Source organism: Dama dama, chromosome X, assembly GCF_033118175.1.
Source record: "Dama dama isolate Ldn47 chromosome X, ASM3311817v1, whole genome shotgun sequence".
Taxonomy (NCBI): domain Eukaryota; kingdom Metazoa; phylum Chordata; class Mammalia; order Artiodactyla; family Cervidae; genus Dama; species Dama dama.
In genome coordinates, this window is record NC_083714.1 from 54,369,065 (window position 1) to 54,390,867 (window position 21,803).

The 21,803-nt window shown below is 50.1% G+C and overlaps 1 protein-coding gene across 3 annotated transcripts in view; it reads left to right on the forward strand.

The window, feature by feature from the left end:
* The first annotated feature begins 1,968 nt into the window (after positions 1–1,968).
* MAMLD1 (mastermind like domain containing 1) overlaps positions 1,969–21,803 on the forward strand; it is a 54,740-nt gene continuing 34,905 nt past the window's right edge. For all 3 annotated transcript variants that reach the window (XM_061136409.1, XM_061136411.1, XM_061136412.1), the window contains exons 1-2: positions 1,969–2,093; positions 19,516–21,192. In XM_061136409.1, the coding sequence (XP_060992392.1) occupies positions 1,998–2,093; positions 19,516–21,192 (1,773 nt within the window). In that variant the 5' untranslated portion in view covers positions 1,969–1,997. The remainder of the gene's footprint in view (positions 2,094–19,515; positions 21,193–21,803) is intronic.

The following is a 21,803-nucleotide window of genomic DNA, read 5'->3' on the forward strand; positions in this document are numbered from 1 at the left end:
CACTCTCCTCTGTTTATAATGTAATTGTGTTAAATATTTCTTCCACATACATTTAGAACCACAGCATGCAATGTTATGTTTCTTCAGCTGCCAAATATAATTTAGAAAACTTTAAGGAAAAGGAAAGTCTATTCTATTTACCCATATTTTGTCTCTTTCCATGATTCCTTTTTCCTCAGTGATGTCCAAAATGTCTTCTTTTATCATTTCCTTTCTGTTTAGAGAGCTCCCTTTAGCCATTCTCTCAGAAGTCTGTTGTTACTGAATTCTTTCAGTTTTCATTCATCTGAGAATGTTTGGATTCCCCTTCCATACCTGAAGTGTGATTCTCAGCACTCATTTAGATCTTCTGTTTAGCTGGCTTTCTCTGACAATGCTCTGGCAGGGAAAGGGGTGCGCTGTCTCATTTCTGCCAGGTAGCTGTGGAAATCCAGATTCTCCACTTAGCCTTCATTGACACCAAGGAGGTTGGAGCTTCTCGTTACTGCTGGGCAGTGATGATTGTTCCAGCTCCCCACTGGGCTTCTGCTAATACCACCCTGGGTGGGGTGGGTAAGAGTGCTTCATTAGTGTTCCCCATGTGACCTCCACTGACATTAAAAGGGATGGGATGTGGATTCATGACCCTGTGGAGGGGCAAAGGTCCTGACTCTGTGCGGCCTCCTCTAACACCACCCTGGCAGGAGCAGGGGAGATGACTCATTTCTGTTCGGGGCGGGGTGGAGTCTAGGCCCCAACTGGCCTTTGCTGATGGGACTGGGTGGGACCACCCTTTTGTCTGTGGTGTTTAGCTGAAGAAGACTGGCTCTTGCATAAAAGTTTTCAGTCTTGGGAGACTGCCCCTTTTCTGGCCCTCTGAGTAAAGAGAGGAGACTTTTGCAGGAGCTGTTTTGGCTGTGTTCGTTGGTACTTCGGGTTGTCTGCTTCTTCAGTTCCAGTCTGGGATCTATGAGGCAAAAAGAAAACCCAGGGAGCTTGCCACTGCATTGTTCCCTATGTCCCAAGGTCTTTATCTGGTTTGCTTTCTTCTCCCCACCTTTCAGGGTCTTCTGGTGCTTGTTTTATATGTAAGGCCCAGACGTTTCAGTTGTCCGCAGTGGGGGAATGGGGAAAGTACTTCTCCACTTTCCCAGAGCCAGATATGTGGACATGGAAATTTTAGACCTGTGTTTGTCCTGCCAAGGAGATCTAGGGAAGGAGAGCTTCCCTCATACATGAATCTCTTGGCAGAGCTCTAACTCCATGTCTACATCCTGAGAAACAAAAAGAAATAAAACACATCTATCCCTGGGTTTGCACGTCTGCTGGTCTGTCATAGAGGGCATCAGCTGGGACAGCCGTGATCGTGATCACAGCCGGTTCGATTACCTTTTTGTAAACCAGTGCACCGGAATTTCGTGAGCCCCTTCCAACAGCCATTGCTTCCTTCCAGTGATTGTCGGGTCATGACCTATTAGTCCGCTCACTTGGTTGGGTGCTCACAGGGGCACAGTTGGCAGGTGCCCCTTTTGTGGACCGAAGGCTTCAATAGAGCTGAAAGGGCAGTTAAGCCATCACCTGATCCAACCACCTTGGTTTTCATATTAAAAAAAAAAAAATTCTGTATTAGAGAACGGAAGATCTCATGGTGTCCCGCTGAAAAGCCTTCCCTGCCTTGAAGCCCAATGTCATTTAGTCACATCGGGCTGTTCCTCCACCCATCCCTCAGCTCTCCAGAGACTGCCATCTCATCCCAGCCAACTGCCTACCAGAAGTGCCCCTCATCCCTGGAGGTGGGAAGGGCTCAATGAGGGTGGTGGGGTGGAAAGAGAGATAAGAAAAATGCAAGTAGCCAGCTCCACCCAAACCTGTCCTCGGAATGCAAGTCTGTGATTCACGGGGTCAGTGGTCTCATCTTTGTGTCTGAAAGACAGTGTACTTTTTGTCTCCCTAAGCCCTGTGTCTAGGTCGTTTGGGAAGCGCCTGGGAGAGTCAAGAATAAAATTGCAGGTCAAACAATGGATGACTGGAAAAGTCGACTTGTAGTCAAGAGCATGCTTCCCCATTTCGCCGTGGTGGGAAATCGTCAGGAGCCCAGAAAGCTCCAGGAATCGGTCAGATAATGGGCTATGGGGGGAGGGGGGCTGTGAATGTTTCTAACTGTAAACTTGAACGTAAGATGTGTTGTTGAAATTCTCTGTGCAAACTTCGTGGCAAGGTACCAACCCCAAATGTAAAGAAACTGAAATGTGACCTAGAAAAGATCCAGGAGATGTGCTGACCCTGCCCCTTGTGAGTTTCAGGAAGAGCAGGAGAGTCCAAGGCTCTGTCTAGATTCCCAGTCCAGCTCTCTCTGCATACACCCCTTCAACTAAGAAGAGATGAAGGGTGAAAAGGGAAAAAAGTGTACTCTTTCTCTTAATGGAAGCCAGGAATTTGGGGATGACAGGCACTGGATGTATTATATTAGCTTCCTAGTACCACTGAGAACAGGAAGCCAGTGAGTAGGGTGCTGAAAGATACTCCCATTCAACTCTCTGGCCCTGATGTCCTTTTAAAAACTCACCTGACAAATTTCTGCTTGCCTCCCTCAGAACTCAGACATCATCCATGAGTGCAAAACTCAAGAGTTAGGGATTCCAGAAGTAGTTTGGGGAGCCAGGATTCTAGAAAGGGACATGGGAGCCATTGGTTGGTTGACTGACAATAAAAGCCTGCAACCTCACTAGTCTACCAAGTTAGCTTAGTTACTAGGAGGTGCTGCAAGCACAATGACTATTATCTCAGTGCATTAGGTCCACAAAGGAGTGGCTTGTTTAATCTTGGCAATTAATAGCGCAGAGAGGAAATGGCTTTTCTAGACCCCTGGGTCTGCTTCCTTCCTGTTCAGAGAAATGGGAGCTGGGGGCTTTGAGGTAATGTCATTTCACATAACTAGAGGGCCCAGCTTCTCCAATTCCAAGGGCAGTCTACTTTGAATAAGTCAGTTTTCTATTTAGGTGAGAATTCTGATCTTTGCACAGCTGTCAGGGAGTGAGGACATGGTTGAAATCTTTTTTCTCTTTTTTGACCTCGTTGTCTGCCACTAACAATATATTGAGAAGGCGGTATCTAGTTGAGACATTTACAAAACTTTGTTTACTGGCGTTCCAGCTCAAAAAGGATACCAATCAGATGGGATTGCAGAGAGGGAGCAGTTACTTACCTATATCCTGTCCTCCAAATTGCCAGCCCTCCCATCAGGCATCTTTCCAAGTCAGTCTCCACCCTCCATCCCCATTACCCTTCCTAGCTCTTGCTTCTCTTTTATGGTCAAGAGTTAAGTCTGTGAAGGAAAACCTCTTGGTGATACATCCAGAGACCATGCTCAGTTTCGGTGGGTCTTGCAATTTCTCCTTTGTTCCATACTTGTTTCCATCCCAAGGAGAAAAGATTGTGGTGGGGGTTGAAGGTGCAGGATCCTCTTCCTCTTACCCCATGAGCCCCACCACCCCTGTGTAAAGTGTGACTAGTTAAGTAACCTGTTTGCTTTTGACTGGTGTAGATCTGGATGCAGGATGGGTTCCTCCTAGAACATGTCCTCTGAGCGGCCACCTGCGCCCTCACTCTGAAGAAGCAGCCCTGGCTCACACCATTTCTGGGCTTGGCTTCTCTTGGCAGGTGGGCTTTAGAGTCCTTTGTAAGCCTGGCCAAAAATGCACATGCATTGCTTTAGCATCACACCTTGGACCTGATCAAAAGCAGCCCTTCTCCCTCCTCCGCAACACCTCTTGTTCTGTGGCTCTGAGTGAGCTGGTTCCAAAAGTCCAAGCCGTCCTGGAAGACCAAGGACCTGCCTCAGTTGAGCATATCCAAAAAAATAAGCCTCAGGCTCCAAAAGCAAGTCTCTCGGATAAGTCCTCTTGGCAATAAAAGCCATGTTCATCTTCCTAGAAGATACCTGTGGCCTCTGAAGGATCTGACACTCAGGGAACCCACTCTCTTGGCTGTGCCTGATGGGTAAATGTGGAGCCTGGCCGAGCCAGGCACTGCTGATGTGGCCACCAGTAGCCGGGGCAACTCTTGGTTTGAGCCCAACTGACTTCTCTTGGCTGGTCAACCCCGGCAGCTTCAGTAAGGTAACTGGTACCCACATGGAGCTCTGCCCTACACGCCCCACATGCTGAGTAGCTCAGCAACCCCTTGATTGTGGACAGAGACAGACAGATTCAAAGCATAATGGCCAGTCAGTTTACCATGAAACCTGCTGTCCAGACAAGTACAGGACCCAGACTGGTAGCAGCAAGAGGCTGTCCTTGGCGGGAGCAGGGCTGGTGCTTCTCAGGTGTGGCCTGGACTGGGGTCTTGGCTGTTTCCTGTGCTTGCTTTCCCTCGGATGCTTTCTATGTGTCCAGGGATGATACCCCGCAGCCCCATCCTGAGAAACTCTGTGCTTCTGGAAGCACGTCCCTAACACCACCCTGTCCCTTCCTGCCAGCATCCTCAGTGGAGAAGGTCTGACACAGACATCAGCTTACCTGGTTTTCTTGTCCTTTTCCAAAAAACGGACTAACAAAAAAACTACTTTCAAGTCAAGATCTGTTCATAAAATTATATCAGTCCCAAAGGAGAGTTCTTTTAAACAGCCCTGGGTTCTCCATGTGAATCACTGTGAGTTCCCATGCAGGAAAACATGCATCCGATGTGATGATTGCTCTTGGCTTAAGACCAGGGCTCTGGACACCTGATTCCAATCTTGCTTCTGCTCCTAACTAGCTATGGGGCTTTGGCCATCCTTTGCCCACCCTGAGGACAAAGATCAAATTAACCAGGAGTAATAATAGCCACTTTTATTTGAGAATTGACTAGGTGCCAGGCACTTGCTAAGCATTCAGGGTGCCTTATCTCCTGTAATCCTGAGAATAACCCTGAGATAAAAAGGCTATCTCCAGGAAACTGAGATTCAGGTTAAGGAACTTGACAAAGTCACAGAACCAAGACACAGCAGAGCTCAGAGCCTGCTTTCTTCACTGATGACCTATGCTGCCTCTTGGCTCTGAATCATGTTGAAAACCACAAAACCCTGAGTACATGTCAGGCGGGAGTAGTTATCATAAGAAAGCACAGCACCCTCTCAGCATTTGTTCATTCATTCAGCTGCCTGATTGCTTAATGACTCTTGTGTGATCTGGAGTTTTACCTTTTGAACATTTGGGCATCCACTCAAGCTTAATAAGGCATCCAGTCCTGGCAGTGAGTGTATGGAGTTTTAACAGAAGGCAAAACATTTGGCCCCTCTTTTTGAAGTTAAGATCTCCATCCATTCCTCCCCCAGCATGGTGATTGGGTTGATGATAGCACACAAATCTCTCAAATACTAGCATGCCAGCTGGGTGTGCTTTGGAGCTCGGGTGGAATTGGAACTCAGTTGTCTCTGTCTCAGTCTACACCCCACCCAAAGTTGTAAAGATTCCCCAGCTCTGAACAGCCATCTATTCCCTTCATAAGGCAGCTCCAGATGAAATGGAAGCTTTAAGGTATTAGACATACAGTCAGAAAAGGTAAGGCATGGCATGCTCCTGGTGTGTCCTCTGTCCTCTGCATGTCCTCTTTCACCATCCCCCAGAGTTTGCTCAAGCTCATGTCCATTGAGTTGGTGATGTCATCCAACCATCTCATCCTCTGTCATCCCCTTCTCCTTTTGCTTTCAATCTTTTCCAGCATCAGGGTCTTTTCCAACGAGTCAGTTCTTCGCATCAGGTGGCCAAAGTATTGGAGCTTCAGCTTCAGCATCAGTCCTTCCAATGAACATTCAGAGTGGATTTCCTTTAGGATTGACTCATTTGGTCTCCTTGCTGTCCAAGTGACTCTCAAGAGTCTTCTGCAGCACCACAGTTTGAAGCCATCAATTCTTCGGTGCTCAGCCTTTTTTGTTGTCCAGCTCTAACATCTGTACATGACTACTGGAAAAACCATAGCTTCTTTCCCCCACAGCCAGTCCCTCTCATCAAGAAGCTTGCACAAGCCTCTTGTCCTCATCCATCAGAGGGCAGACAGAATGAAAACCACAATCACAGAAAACTAACCAAACTGATCACATGAACCACAGCCTTGCCTAACTCAATGAAACTACGAGCCATGCCGTGTAGGGCCACCCAAGATGGATGGGTCATGGTGGAGAGTTCTGACAAAACGTGGTTCACTGGAGGAGGGAATGGCAAACCACTTCAGTATTCTTGCCTTGAGAACCCCATGAACAATATGAAAAGGGGAGCTATATCAGGGGTCCCCATTTGGGTCCCAAGTGCAGCCTGCTTTGCACCCGTGGTATGACCTAAACCAACTGCTCACTCCTTCTTCTTCTTGTCACCTTGAAATGCAAATGGAGCTGAGGAAAGGGGAGAGAGGAGCCTTGTCTGTCTGTCTGCTTCAGATAAAGGAGGAGGGCCATTCACTTGCTGCCATGCTAAGTTTGGGACTTTGTGCCCATCAGCCCCAGAAGCACACCCTTTTGTTTGCAAAAAGAGTAGGGGGGACTCAGTGAGGACACCCTGCATTTCATCCCCAGGCTCTGCCTGGCACTTTGTGTGAGTAAGTCCTTTTCCTCCTGAGGTCAGAGGGCCCATGCTGCCAATTTTCTGGGGTCCTTCCTGTGCACCCAGCCCTGTGCTAGACACTGGGCTACAGCAGCTCCCAGTCAAGGGCAGATTTCTCAGACTTCCTCCACTGGGAACAGATCTGTCCTCAGAAGCTGGGAGGAGAAGGGCATGCTCCTTCATAGACAGTAGTTTGTCTACTCCTGTGACACGCGGACCAAGATCTCCATTTCACCAGGGAGGGGACCGAGGGTCTTTCCCAGTATTATATGGGCAGTAGGTTGGAAACTCAGATCTCAAACCCAGGTGCCCTGACTCCAAAGCTCCTCTTCCTTGCCTGCTTCCCATTTCCCAGTTGGGAGTTCAGACAGACAGTCTTCCCCAGTCAGGTACAACTTGGGGTTCAGGCTATAGCAGTGGACAGAACAGAGCCCTAGATTGCCTGGACAGTCCACTCCAGTGGCAGACGGCTCATAAACAGAGATAGAGTGGAGAGGCATCTTGACTTCATACTCGTGGCTCTCTGTAACCTTCTGACTGGCATCACCAGCTGCCCAGCCTGGGAGCTGAGAGCCAGTATAATTAAAAACCCACAGAGAGGTAGGGACAGCCACCCGAATCCTGTGTTAAGTGGTCAAAACAGCTGTCTTAGAAATCTGGAGAGGCAGCCTGGTGTCCCCTGCTTCACGCAGGCTTCAAGCGTGGTGCCTGTGCAGCTCTGGCCCCAGGAGAGGGGAGCTTTCTGGACCCGGGGGTCGGAGGGTCCAGGCATCAGCTCCTCAGGGAGACGGCTGTCCCCGAGAGTTACTGGGATCCTGCATGGGACTCTGCCCTCTGTCCACATCAGATGACTGTGAACAAGGTATGGGTCTGAACTCAGTGTAAACCACACAGGTTAATACACTGTTAGCACTTTGAAAAAAAATGATCAGTGATGGGCCTTGACTTAGAAGGGTGATAGGAGACGAGTGTCCTTGGAGCTCAAGGTGGTACCACTCTGAACATTCTGGGTCACAGCCTGCAGTGTGTGTGTGTGTGCGCCTTTCTGTTTGGGGATTCCCCCCACGGAGCATGCAGCTGTTCCCTTCCTTTCCTCCCACCCCCTCCTCCTGCAGGGAGGGCTGGACCCTGTTCCAGACACCCTGCCAGGCAGAGGCCTTGCCTTCAGCCTGGCCCCTCCATGAGGGCAGCGCACTGCTGGCCTGGCAGGACACCACTGGGATCTGCATCCAGGTCCTGCCTGAGTAGCCCCATCCAGCACAGCGGTGACCTGAAAATCCACTGTGGTCCATGCTCAGGGGAGGCTGCTGGAAGGGGCAGGTCTACTTGGCAGCTGGCACCCACTGGCACTGCCTATTTCTGAACTTCCAGGAGCCCACACTTGCCATGGCTGCATTCCTGTCCAGCCCCTGGCCCCAACTTCCTTGACATCAGGCCTGAGGTGACAGGTGTCTGGAGCTTGAACTCCCTGGGGTGGGGGCAGGATGGACAGTGTTGGACCCCAGGTCAGGGAGACAGGAGAGCCTGCTGGGGTGTGTACAGGCTGGCGTGGGGCAGCCCTGGTTTACAGGCCCCAGGCACATCAAACTCTGGGGTTGGCCTGTGCAGGATGAAGCCTCTTACTTTCATTGAAAATCCCTAGTTGGAGAACTCGGCGTGGCTCAGATTGTGGAGATGTGTGTCATAAGCTGCCCCTGGGGTGCCCAGTTCTAGACCTGGGGACAGGAAGCATGAACTGCTAAGGCTTGACCTACAGATTTTAATGTCTGCAGTCGACATACAGTAATTTGTCAAAACCCTGCCTTCTGCCCCTTGGCCTTTCCTTTCTCCTCATCATCTCCCTCCTCCCCCCATCACCAGATCACCAAACCCCAAAGCAACAAAATTAGAAAGTCATGCAGGATCCCAGGATGGGTTTGACCACCAAGGACCCAGACCCAAGACCCACATGTGGCTGGTGCCACCCCTCCCTCCCTCCAGCCCCGATCCCTCTGCACCAACCTGCCTTTGTCTGCATCCTTCTGGGGCTGTAGGGCACAGTCCCTCTCCTGCTCCCCACCCAGAGCTCTTCTCCAGGTCCATTGCTCCCCTAGGCAGTCAGCTGGCAGGTGCTCTCATGATGCTGAGACCTGACTCCATCCCTGACATACAGTGAATGCCCAGTGAGCAGTGGCTGCTTTCCCTTTTGGCTAGAAGAGCCCTCAAAAAGTCTCCAAATCACCCTCTTTGTCGAACACAAGAGGCCCTGGACACACAAAAGGCAAAGGGGTGTCCTTCATGGGGCCAGTTAGTGAGTTCATCACAATTTCTGGAAAGTGCTTGCCTCTTGGCCTTGTGCTGGGAATAGAAGCGACCAGGGTCATTTGCAGGAAATCTTTTGCTCCGTGGCTTAATTCACATCTGCAGATGCCAGCTGAGCCTTGTCATGAGACTAGGCAGTCTGGGGGTACAGAGATGAGAAGGAAGCCCCAACTTTCCTTTCATGGAACCCGCAGAGCACCTGCCAACAGATGGGCAGTAATAACAGCTGTCATTAGTGAAGGTTAAACATGGCATTTGAGACTACTGTATGCCTTACCCCATTCAGAAATGGTCACCTAGCTTGTATGATGGTTGAAATCTTGAAACTTTTCAGCTCTGAAAATGTTGCCTGCTGCTGTCTTGTGAATGGTAGGCCTACGTGTGCCCCTGCAGTGTGAGGAAGGCAATTTGGAAATAACCTCTGTGCCTTGGGATAGATGCCTGTGTGGTAGGTCCAGAGCTAGGCAAACTCCCACCCATGGACTAAATGCGGCCCGCAGCCTGTTTTTCTAAATAAACTTTTATTGGCACAAGTCACACCCAGTCATTAACATGTTGTCCACTCTAGAGTTTCAACAGGCAGTACATGGCCTGCAAAGTCTAAGATAGTTAATCTTCGAGCCTTACAGAAATTTTTACAGCCCCTGATCTCAGTCACTGGGCTTTGGATCATTTTTCCCAAGGCTGTCGTTTCCTCTCTTAAGTGGGTACTCTGCTCTGTACCATTTGAGGGACTGTCACAGATTCTGGCACCTCTCTAGGAGTTCTGCTTCCTCTCCTGGGCCACAGCTCTCCCATCACCATCCAGGCAGACCTTTTCCAAATAGACAGAGCTGGCCATTCGTTGGTGCAACCACCCCCGACAGTGGTTTCCCACTGCAGACATCTTCCCATCCACCCCCTTCCCAGGGTGGCAAAGCTTTCTGTGAGCCACAGGTGTCCCCCTGGCTCGCTATGCACCAAGCATCCTGGCCACCTGCCTGTCCCCAGAACATGCTGTTAGCTTCCCCCCAGGGCCTCTGTCCTCCTGCCCGGAGCATTCTTCACCCGTCCTCCTGAACACTCTGTCACATCCCTCCCCTTCGGTCCTCTGAAGGCTCCTGCTCACACTCTGTTCTTGTTCTTTCTCTTTGTGTACCGTCTGTCCCACTTGAATTCCAACTCCTTCGCTGTCTGCTTCCCCACTCCTTTACCCAGTGTGTGCTTATTCTGAGAGGGTCTCTCTTCTGGGTCCCCTAAATAGCCCTGCTCTGTACAGTTAGAAGCCTCCCTCTCTGCAGTGAACAGATGCTCCGTGCCTCTCTCTTTTTCTGGAATAAGCTTGAGGCACTAAAGTTGTCCAGTGTTAGGGCTGCCTGCATGACACTGTCAGAAAATCTCAGCACTGTCTTCCCTCTTTTTCTTTCTCCTTTAAGTCAAGCCTTTGGACTTTAGAACAATGGACTTGGCCAATATAAAATATCTCCAGGAAGCCAGCCCCCAGACACCAACATCCAACGTCTGCTTTCTGAATATATGGCTTCAAAGAGCTAAGAGTACAGTAGCCGAGTGCTGTCCATCCTATGTTTTTAAGCCACATGACAGCTAAGGAACTTAAGAATGCCTTGCCCTTTCCTATACTTAAATCTGACAAAATTACTTTATTGGCAGCATTTTTTTTTTGTAATCCAGATAATATTTTATTTTTTTCCATTTATTTTTATTAGTTGGAGGCTACTTTACAATATTTTAACAAACAAAAATCTCTTGTGTTTTTGCCAATAATTCAGCTTCAGTTTTCCAAGTGAGAAAAAGGTAATTATGAATGATGACAAGGAGACAGTTTTGAGGTTTCTGTTAATAACACATTCAGAATTGTTAACACTTGCAGTCTTCCCCTGGCCGAGGCAGTGCAGCTTCTTACAGTGAGGTGGACCAGGAAGGAAGCAGTCTGTAGGAGTGGTGCCTCAACCATCAGCACCCTGGCCACTACCTATCACAGCACCACCACCACCATTAGCACCTCCACCAACAAACACCACCACCACCACCTCCACCAAACACCACCACCACCACCTCCACCAAACAGCAACACCACCACCACCATCTCCACCAAATACCAACACCACCTCCACCTCCAAACACCAACACCACCTCCTCCACCAAACAGCAACACCACCACCACCATCTCCACCAAACACCAACACCACCTCCACCTCCAAACACCAACACCACCTCCTCCACCTCATTTACCAGCACCAATACCACCTCCATCACCAACACCATCACATTCACACACACACACAGGCAGGGGAAATTTTTCAGGCTGTCTGACATATTCTCTGGTGCCTTAACAGACACTTTCCACACACAGTGAAAGAAAAGAATAGTTTCAGGTTGTCATTATTCTCAGTATGTAAAACTGCTCTTGTTGCTGTGCGCCTTGGAACTCTGGAACATCACCACATGTCTGTGGCTGAAAGTCAGTAAAGGTGCATTAGGAGAAAGGCTAATATAGCTCTGAGTGCTACACCTTTAAGAAAGATAAGTTTGGATAAGAGATCTTCCACTTCATAAAAGCCTTTACTGGGGATTTCCTTCCAATGGCAAACTCTTGTTGCATTGATGATCTGGTTGACAAAAGTTAGCCTTGCACACAGCTGTTCAGGAATGCCGCTAATGAGTAAAGGCAGATCTGCCTCGAATGGCAAATGCTGCTGAGTAACTGTGTTACAGACTATTTTAGGACCACCAAGAAAGTGTGTTTTCAAGAGTGGAAAGAGAGAGACTTATGTATTTGAGATGAGCACCATGCCAGACCCTAGGCTCACATTCCATCTCTAAGCTCACGTGATTCTGATAACAGATTTGTAAGCAGCTTCACTCTCCCCATCTGGGTTGCAGAGCACTGCGAACATACCAGAGGCCACAGACTTGTACACTCAAAAAAGCTTAATTTTATACTCTATGAATTTTGCCTCATTTTGAGAAAAAGAGGACCTAAATCATTTCACAGTGTATACTTATAGTAAATCATCACATTGTGTACTTTTAAAAAATTCAAATTGTACAACCTCAAGAATTAGAATTTTATTGTTGAGCATACCTCAATAAATCTGAAAAAAAGAGAGGACCTAAAGCACGTGGAGGGTCTGTGCACTGACCCAAAGCTCATCATTCCATGTTCCCTCCCAGCCTCTGCTTTTATGACATCAGAGCTGAAACAGCCTGACTCGAAGATCTCTTGATTGGACTGCATACATCTTCAGGCAGTTCGTGTATTTTAGAGCCAGGAGTTGGTGCCCGGCCACTAAAATGTGCTTGTTTAGTAAGCATGTGACCTCCAGAATACACCAGATGAGTCAGGTGTCTCTGGATTCTTCCCACGCCTACACAGCTGTTGAGTTTCCCATGCAGGAAGATTCTTTCCTGAGATGGTCTAAAGCCTGTCGCCATCTTATAGCCCATTGTTGGGGCAGAGACAGAAGTGAAGTCCCCTTCTGCTTAAGCTTCAAGATCTGCCTTCAAACCTTACAAAGCCAGGTTCTTTGAACCTTCTCTTCCTGTAAAAGCTTCCATTCCCACAGAACCAGAGGTCTGCACCTGAGTGCAGGGCAGGAGGTTACTGTTCAATCCCCAATGGGTTTTCCGTTTCCTCATTTAAACTACTGTTTCCTCAGACGTGGTGCAAGAGCTGGCAGCCTTCCTGGTAACTGGTGACTGGTAGGACTGTAATAGAATGTGTAAGTAAGCGCAGGTCATTTGACTGAGATTGCAACTAATGCAGACCTGCTACTCTTAGTATCAACACGACTAGTCCACATACACACACGCACACTGTGTTCCAGTCATTCCTTGTTGAGAAGGCATGGAGAGATATTTGGGACAGAACCATAATGTGACCCCAGATGAGCTAGGGCCAGTTGTGCTTTCTTGAAGAGGGTCTGGAATTGGAAGTGTTGTACTGGTCCTGCTCATGGCAAGGACACTTACGCGCCATCAGACTTTCCTTGGCCTATCTGTACCCCAGGGGGAAAGGCCCTCTTAGGTGGAGGAGAAGAGAATTTATCTTTTCTCTGCAGGAGCAGTCCAGGTAGAAAGTCATAACATCTACTTACTAAAGCTGGGACCCATTCACTTTGTGGATGGGAAACCTGAGGCTCAGAGTTGGGTAAGGATCTAGGAGAGTTTGCACCACATAGTACTGAGAAACAGAGCCCAGGGAGAAGTGAGAAAACTGGGCTTAAGTGAACTCTGAGGGCTCTTTTGCCCTCCTCACATACAGAAACGCATGTCTGCCCAGTGGCCCTGATGGCCTCCAACCTCAGCTCTGCCTTCCCTTTCCCCCTTCCCTGCATGTTTCTGGGCACACCAGCCTAATTCAGGTGAAACGCAGATGCACTTGTTAACCTGAGTCCTTCACAGGCAGAATCATCCGGGCTGGGACAGAGCCCTTGCCTCTGACCTTCAGCTTCTAGTCTGGCTCCACAGGCAGTACCTGCTCAATCTCTAGACCAGCCTTGTCAAATCCGTCCTGGTACTCAAAAGCGACTCCACCTTTCTCTTCTCCCCCAAGTAGTCATCTTTATCTCCCTGATGATGCTATTTAGGGAGGTGTTTGGAGGAATCCAGGGCAGGGTTTCTTCCAGTGGAAAGAGGCCAACCTGAGAGTCAGAGAAACTGAACTGGTCCATGGGCACATCTCTGCCTGGCTCTGCACCTCATGAACCCTCATGTGAAAGGGAGGGGTTGGTCAGGCATTAGGGCCCAGCAGTCCTGACAGCGTAGGAGTGCTGGCTCTGACTCAACAAACACTTGGTCAATGATGGACCATTTGGAGGCTGCTTAGGGGGTGGTACAGGATGAATTATGAGCCCCTTAAATCCATTTGCCTCTGTGAGTTTGAGGCCAGTCTTAGAACTACCAGTTTTTCCACCTGGTATGCCTACACTACAGAGAGGGAGAACACAGTTCTAGAAAGCCCCCATCTATGGGGGCTGCTGTTCAGATCACTCAGGCTGGGCTGGTGGAGGGTTGCTGAAAGGGTGCTGGAGCCCAGAGTGGCGGGTAGTGGCAGGCAGCACCCCTGGCTGAGGTCAGCATCATCAGTGCCAGGCTGCTCATCTCCTCCCACTCTCAGCCCCATGTCTGGATCCTAGATGATGTGACTTCATTTGTCAGAGAGCAAGCCAGGGCCCACACTGGAGGGCACTGTGGCAGCCTGGGGACCAAGGCCTGAGGAGTGACATCAGCGACAGTGACTGCTTCTGACGTGTACTCCTCAAAGATACTGTGAGGCACCCAGGGCAAGCAAACTGTGTACTCATTCTGCAGAAGAAATCGAGGCTCAGAGAGGAGGAGTGACTTGCCCATAGTCACACAGCAGATGGAGGTGGTAGGACTTCCATCAGGTCTGCTGGTGCCACTCCAGGGCTCCCTCCTCCACCCCAGCCTGCCTCTGCCAAGCATGAAGCCTGCCAGCTCAGGGCAAGCCCGGGTGAGATTCTGGCTCCAAACCACCTCTTAGCAGAGATTCATTTCTGAGACAAACTGACTCCTCTAGAAGCCAATCAGCATTCAGGATTCCCTGCCATTCCCATTCACCCCGGGATTCTCCACAGCCTCAGGTCTTTACAGTTCTGGAAAGTCTTTCTGCTGAAAGTCCTGTTTGTGCTACAGAAATGTCAGTTTTAGTTTGTGGGGATTTAGTTCGCTTCCTCTCTCTTCCTGCAAACCCTGTCCTGGTCCTGCCACATTGTTCGTTATTCTATTTTGGGGCTGCCTCGTCCAGGCCCCACCATGTCATCTGTTCTGACCAAGTCTACTGGGGAACACTCTTGTCTCAGGAGCCTTGAAATCCAAGCTCGCTGACCAGTGTGAGATTCCTGGCAACTCACTGGAAGCATATGTAACAGCAGGCGGAAGGTGTCGACGGTGCATGGGTAGTCTTGTGAGAGAGCGAGCCTGAGAGAAGCAAAAGCAGACCGGCCCGGCTGAGCCGCAGGGGGCGCTAGTGAGGGAGGCAGGGGAGACTGCACCGCCACAGGCGAGCTCCAGCTTCGTGATGCTTTTGCTCAGGGCCTCTGGAGGGAAAAAATGGTCTCTCTTGGACACGTACACCCTCCTACATTCTTAGACAAAACGGATAGTGTATATTTTTGCTGGCCTTTTGTAGGTGTTCTTGTTAAACCACCAGCTAGAGTGTCCAAAATTAAGTGTTTATAGCAGCCTGCCAGACTTCCTTGGAATGAGTAATATATATATATATATAATATATATATATGTTGGTTTTATTTATACACATATGTATATGAAATAGTAATATATACATATATATATATATGAAATATTCTTTCTTCTATTTATGCCTGTTTTCTGAGCCCAGACTGTACTCTTACAACCTAGACCTTTTTCCAAGATTTTGTTGCCTTTTTTTTTTTTTTTGCCATTCCAGACTAAAGTGTAGAAAGGGAAGAATTGCCATATGTCATTGTTCAGACAGAACCAGAAATAATGTTGACTTCAGAGCTGAAGTTGGCCCCTATCAGAAGGGTTGCCTTTGTTTTCTCATTATTTAGGGGGCGGGGAAGGCATCACATGCTTTGAAATGCATTTTAATGAATGTTTATCAGGTCATGAGGATCACATTGGTGGCTTTGTCTGCCCGATTATGAAATGGTACTCTGCTGGTCCTGGTGGATGGAGATAAAGTCATTCCTTTCTAAAAGACGCCAGGGCACCATCCTTCACTTGCCCTCCCCCCTCCACACCGCAGGCCTCCTGGGGTCTAGTGCTAGTGTTAGCCCCTAGCTAGCTGTGGACGATGAGCAGATCATAACCCATTCTGTTTCGTGTAAACAGGGAAGGTTGAGATGTGGTCTCTGGCCGTCCTGCAGGTGGCTACTGATTCCCTTATTGTTAAAAAATATAAAGCCCTCCCAGTGAAAGGGCAGGGTCACAGGTAGTACAAGGCCCACCTGGAGGAAGTAGGGGCTGCCTGGGAACTGCACCCACAGCTTGCTGTACGGAGTCCACAAAGACTGGAAAATGGCCATAGGTAAAGCTGTTTAGAAGGGTCTGGAAGTTTGGTGGGAATCTGCTGCCCCCAACATGACGCTGAGAAGGGAAGTCATTCCAGGGTAGCAAGCTCTCTGTGACACTTGATCAGAAGGGTGGCCACCCATTTCAGTCAAGCACCCTAGACCAGACAGGCTAACCTCAGTGGCAGCAGCACCCAGGTGCCCAGGTGAGCCAGCCATGATGTCAGTGTGGCACCAGCAGCAGGGAAAGCCAGGCCGATTTCTCACAATAGAGATGAGTAAGCAGTCATGGGATCCTGATGGAGGAGACACTGAACTTGCAATAGATCACCACGCCTCCTGGAGGCCTGGTGAGAGCAGATGCTAGTGCAGCCTGGCTGAGCATGTCTGTCCACACAGCCAACTTCCTTCAGCTTATTTAGGCTTGGCTGGGGATCTGGCCGTCCAGCCAGGGTGCTTTAGGCCAACCGTTGAAAGCTCTCCCCATAAAATCCGAAAATGCAAAGCTGCAGCCACTGGCAAAGTGGAGCTGAGTGGGGAATAGTGGCTTGGCAGCGCTCAGTGAGTGCCTGAAAAGTTGGGGGCACATACTCTCATTTCAGAGAGCTGGAGGCCCCTTTCCTTGCCATTGGTTCCCACTATTAACTTTCTCATCTGGTGGTCGTGGCCTACCTTCCCTACGTCTTGCTCCTTTAGTCCCAAAAGGAGAACAGCCAACCCACAGTTAAATGAAAGACCTTGAAACCTACAGTGTGAGCCAGGGAGTCCAGGCCCTTGCAACTCACAGCCCCTGCCCTCCCTACTTTCCTTCCCATCCCCCCCAACCCCATCCTCCCCCAACCTGGTCCTATGCTCACTTCCCTAGCATTCAGCTTCTGTTGACTCCAGGACATTAAGAACATCTTGTTGGGCATAGCTATTGCCAGCTCGGACTCCCAGCAGGGGATCCTATGTAAAGCCCACACTGAGTCATTCCTTACTGATCCATTTTAGACATTTCTATTTTCGATATATTGGATTTCTTTTTAAGTCTTCGGGCAAAAATAAAAGAGACCAAATTTCAGTCTGAAACACGGTAGCTTGTCTGTGGCCCTTAACTGATTGAACGGCCAGGAAGACACGAAACAGAGCTTGCTGGGTGCTGGGTCATTTGCGTTCATCGGTCCATGCATTCATTCAGCTGCTGTTTACTGAGCACCTGCCGTGGACCATGTCCATAGTAAGCACTCCTGGGTAGGAGGGGGGCCGCTGAGTGGAGGGCTTCTCGTGTGCCTCCTGCAGCCCACCCCAGCCCCTTCCCGCCCACCCCTGCTAGTCAGGCCTCAGTAATCTGGTGGCAGAGCTGCCCCTGAAAGCTTCTTTGTTGCGGCTGCAGACTTCATAAGAAGAAAGGCAGAGAAGTAGGCAAGTACCCTCGCTCAGAGAGGGGGAGCCCGCCCTGCAGGGATGGGGTGGTCAGCGTCCTGCTGTGGGGGAATGAAGGCTGTGGGTCCAGAGGCAGCTGAGTGGTGGAGGCAGGCCCTGCATCTGTGGGCACCCCTGGGACCCTCTGGCCATGCTGCCCATCCCTGGGTCTCAGGGCCCCCGTCTTCAAAGGACTTCAAAGGATTCCCAGAGCACTTCCATATCTGCCCTCTGTAATGCCAGCCAGCAATTAATGAGGGCCCACTAGATGTCAGAGGTTGTGTCCCATTTTCCATAATAGTCTGAGCAGCATCATGAGATGAGAACTAAAAGGACATTGATTATATAAACAAACTCAGGACTCAGAGATTCTGTGTTGAGGCCAATGCATAGTCATGTCTGCCTCGACACCAGGGCTCTAGGCCATCCTGCCCCACCCATGCTCTAGGCCAGTGGTTATCAACTTGGCGGCCCACTGAGAATCAGCCAGGGAGCTGTGACAGAGCTTGAGGGCCTGGGCCCCAGCCTGGAGGAGACAGTGGTGGTAGAGCCGGGAAACTGGGGGTTTCGAGGTGAATCTGATGGGCAGCAAGGACCTGGATGTGCAGCCCCAGGGGACCTCTTTTGACGTCCACTCTGCCGTGAGAGTAATAACCACTGTCACGCTAGCAGGTGGCCCCCCCACACACATGCCTTGGCCCTCCAGCAAGCCAAATGGGAGGGCATGTCGCAGGACCATGACTGGATGTCCCAGTGAGCCTGCCAAGTTGGAAAGAGGTTTCTTCATGGGAAAAGGCTTCAGGGGAAATGGAGCTGTGAGAGCATTGGTGTTTATGTGGTTCCTACAGAATCCTTTGCTCCGCCCCCTTCACTTTCACATGCAGGTCATGGTCACTTACAGGTCAGCTGTGGATGACTGTATGAGCCTTGCTTGAATGAGTAGGAAATACTGCATTACTAAGTGCTTTTCTGTGTTCCCAGAGGCTAGACTTTTATAAATGGCAGGCAGCTCCCCCAAGAGCACATCACAGACTAGGGCCATTCCCTGTTGCTTCCTTTTGCCCCAACCTGATGATGCATCTGCACACAGGCATTTCTTATTTAGATAGCTGTATATTTGAGGGGTGATTACAGTGAAAGTGTTAGTCACTCAGTCGTGTCCAACTCTTTGTGACTCCATGGACTGCAGCCTGCCAGGCTTCTCTGTCCATGGGATTCCCCAGGAGAATATTGGAGTAGGTAGCCATTTCCTTCTCCAGGGGATCTTCCCGACCCAGGGATCGAACCCACATCTCCCGCATTGCAGGTAGATTCTTTACCATCTGAGCCACCTGGGAAGCTTTATACATTTGAGGAGGGGATTACAAGTCATTCCCATTAAAAAACGATCAATATTTTTAAAAATACAGAGACTAGACTAAATGGAGTTTCCAGTCACCCTGGAGAGATGAGCACTCCACAGAGTTGCATGCACGTTCTTCCAGTGTGTGTCCTTGGAAGTGTTTGTGTATGCATGTGTACAGATGCATGGAGCCTTTCTACAGTGACTGTTTTGCACGTTGTTATTCTCCAAAGAGTGTCTCTCAGACAGCCACCCAAAAGAACATGCCAGGTCTACTTCACTCCTCCAAAGCCTGTGCTGTAGCCAGTTTTCTCACTGGAACCTGATGCATGTAACCCAAGACAGGGAAGCAACCTAAAAAAGTTCAGTATGTTCAATGTGTACCTCACGGTTTGATTTTTAAAAATCAGGCTGTCCGTACACAGGTGTGAATTGCAACTTTCTTAGCAATTTCTTTGACCACCAACGTCTGCCTGAAAATCCTGTGCATGACTTTCTGTACTGTTTGGTGCAGACAGCATAATGCTTCATTTGAAATCTAACAAGACAGGCTAAATGAAACAGCAACAAAAAAGCATCATGGTTCTAAAAATAGACTATATTATATAGTTTGCACAACTTTTTCTAAAACTGTTACGGAGAGCATAATGCTTCATCTGAAATCCAGCAAGACAGGCTAAATGAAATAGCAACAAAAAAGCATCATGGTTCTAAAAATAGACTATATTGTATAGTTTTCCCAACTGTAAGCCTTGAAACTGACACATCTGTTTTATTTTGTAAGTTTTCTGTCCAATAGCATTCATGTGCCAAGCCTTTATAAACGCGCTCTCTCTCTCTCTCTTTCTCTTTCTCTTCCTCTTCTCTTCCCTCGGTCTCCTCTTTTCTCTTCCAGGCACAGGGAACCACTAAGCGGAGACAGGAAGAAGATTTCCAGCTTTCAGGCATGGGTGACGAGGGTTACCCTAATAAAATCAAGAGACCATGCCTTGAGGATGTCACCCTTTCGATGGGCCCGGGTGCCCATCCCAGCACAGCCTGTGCACAGCTGCAAGTTCCTGCGTTACCTGTGAACCCTAGCTCTGCAGCAATGGCAGCCCCTGGCCATCCGTTACTACTGGACAATAGCCCCAGGAATGGCAGCGTCATGGGCCCACCATTTGCAGAGCCACCGACAGCAGAAATGGGAGTGAAAGGCTCCTCTATTCCTTACTATGACAAAACCAACGACGCACCGGCTGTGGATCAGGAACTTCAAGATCTGCTGGAGGAGCTCACAGAAATTCAAGAATCTTCTCAGAGTGAGCTCGATCTTGAGAAAATCCTGGGGAGCAAGCCAGAAGAACCGCTGGTCTTACACCACTACCCACCGGCAACCTTAGGTGCGACTGCCAAGCCCACAGTTCAGATGCCACGCTTGGAGGGCCTCAGTTCCAGCAAGGACTTTGCTTCAAGTTGCAGCCAGGTCACTGGGGTGTCGCTTCAGATTCCGCCTTCCTCTGCGGGGCTCAGCTATGCAGTTACGCCTGCCAGTAAGCAGATGGCCTCCCCAAGTTCCTCGACCGTGAAGGCCAAGAATCAGGCCCAGGCGACACTCTCAGCTGCCCTGCCGCCACTCCCAGTATCTCAATGGCATCATGCCCACCAGCTGAAAGCGCTGGCAGCCAGCAAGCAGGGCTCCAGTAAGAAGCAGCTCGGCCCCACCACCAGTTGGTCTGCCCTGCCTCCTCCCGGCCTCTCCCCGCCTTACCAGCCGGGGCCCGTGGTCTCACCACAGCCGCTGCCACCCTTCAGCCCTCAGGGGCTCATGGTGTCCTGTATGTCATCGAGCAGCCTGCCGGGGAGCACCCTCCAGGGCTCTCCCAATGCCTCACTGTCCAGTCTGGCGCCCAGCAGCAGCACCGTCCTCGGGCCGGCCAGGCCCTACGCGCCAGAGAAGTTCCCTAGCTCCACGCTCCAGCAGCCACCACCATTGAGCGCGCAGACCTCCATCCTTGCCAACCTGGTGTCCTCTACCATCAAACACCCTCAGGGGCACGAGATGTCTGCTCTGCCCACCAGCAACACGGGGCCCTTAACCCCCTATCGTCCAGAGACGCTGTCCAGCCCAGGCCTGCCCCAGCAGTCCTTCACTGCACAGTGCCCCCTGGTCCAGGGCATCACCACCTCCACTCATCCGCTCTGCCAGCCGCAGCCACCAGCCAGTGCCATCTACAAGCCCCAAACCCCGAGCATGATCATGCAGCAGGGCCTGACCAGCCCCAGCCCGGGAGCCTCAGAGCCCTTTCCTTTTGGCCACACCAAGCCCTTGTCACATTTCATCTCTGAGCCAGGCCCCCAGAGGATGCCATCAGTGCCCACCACATCTCGGCAGCCTGCCTTGCTCCACTACCTGCAGCAGCCCACGCCACCACCGGCCTCTTCTGCCACGGCCTCATCCACGGCCACAGCCACCTTGCAGCTGCAGCAGCAGCCGGATCTTTCTTCGTTCCTCCTGCAGCATGTGACGCAGCAACCGCAGCGCTTTCAGCGGTCTCTGGCCTCGGATTCCATGCCTTCTCTGCCCAGACAGGTAAGCTGATCTCATCTCTGGTTTTGTCCCTTGGTTTTGGAAATAAGAACTGTGTTTCATGCTATTGAGAGCCGGCTTTGGAGGCAAATTCAGACTCTAGCTCTTTAGAGACTGGGCTTGCCTCTGGAAAAGTCTATTTAAGTTGGCTTATTCTGCACAGTCAAAGCACAATATTAAAGAGGCCAAGGTTATGGTCTCACTTTCTGTACAGGTCACTTAGCTTCCCTGGGAGAAAACTGCACCCAGAGGTGCTGCCAGGGGAAGGAACCAGGGCAGACAGGTTAGAATTGCACAGACCCACTTCCCCTGGGCCATGAGGCACGTTCCCTCACCCAGGACCAGTGAAGGCATCATAGGATGCAAGGAAATTGCTCTAAGCACTTAAATCTTGTCCCTGCTGGCATAAGACTGCAAACCGGGCGTTCTAGAAGTGCCACAGCAAATATCTGCTGGGCAGTGTGCTGTTTGTTGACCCCTGCACCAGATGCTGAGGCAGGTCCTAAATGATAAGGTCGGAGATGTGTCAAGTAGTTATTCTTACGTCTCCATTTTACAGACGAAGAAACTGAGGCTCAGAGCATTGAAACGACTCGCCCAGAGTCACACAGTTA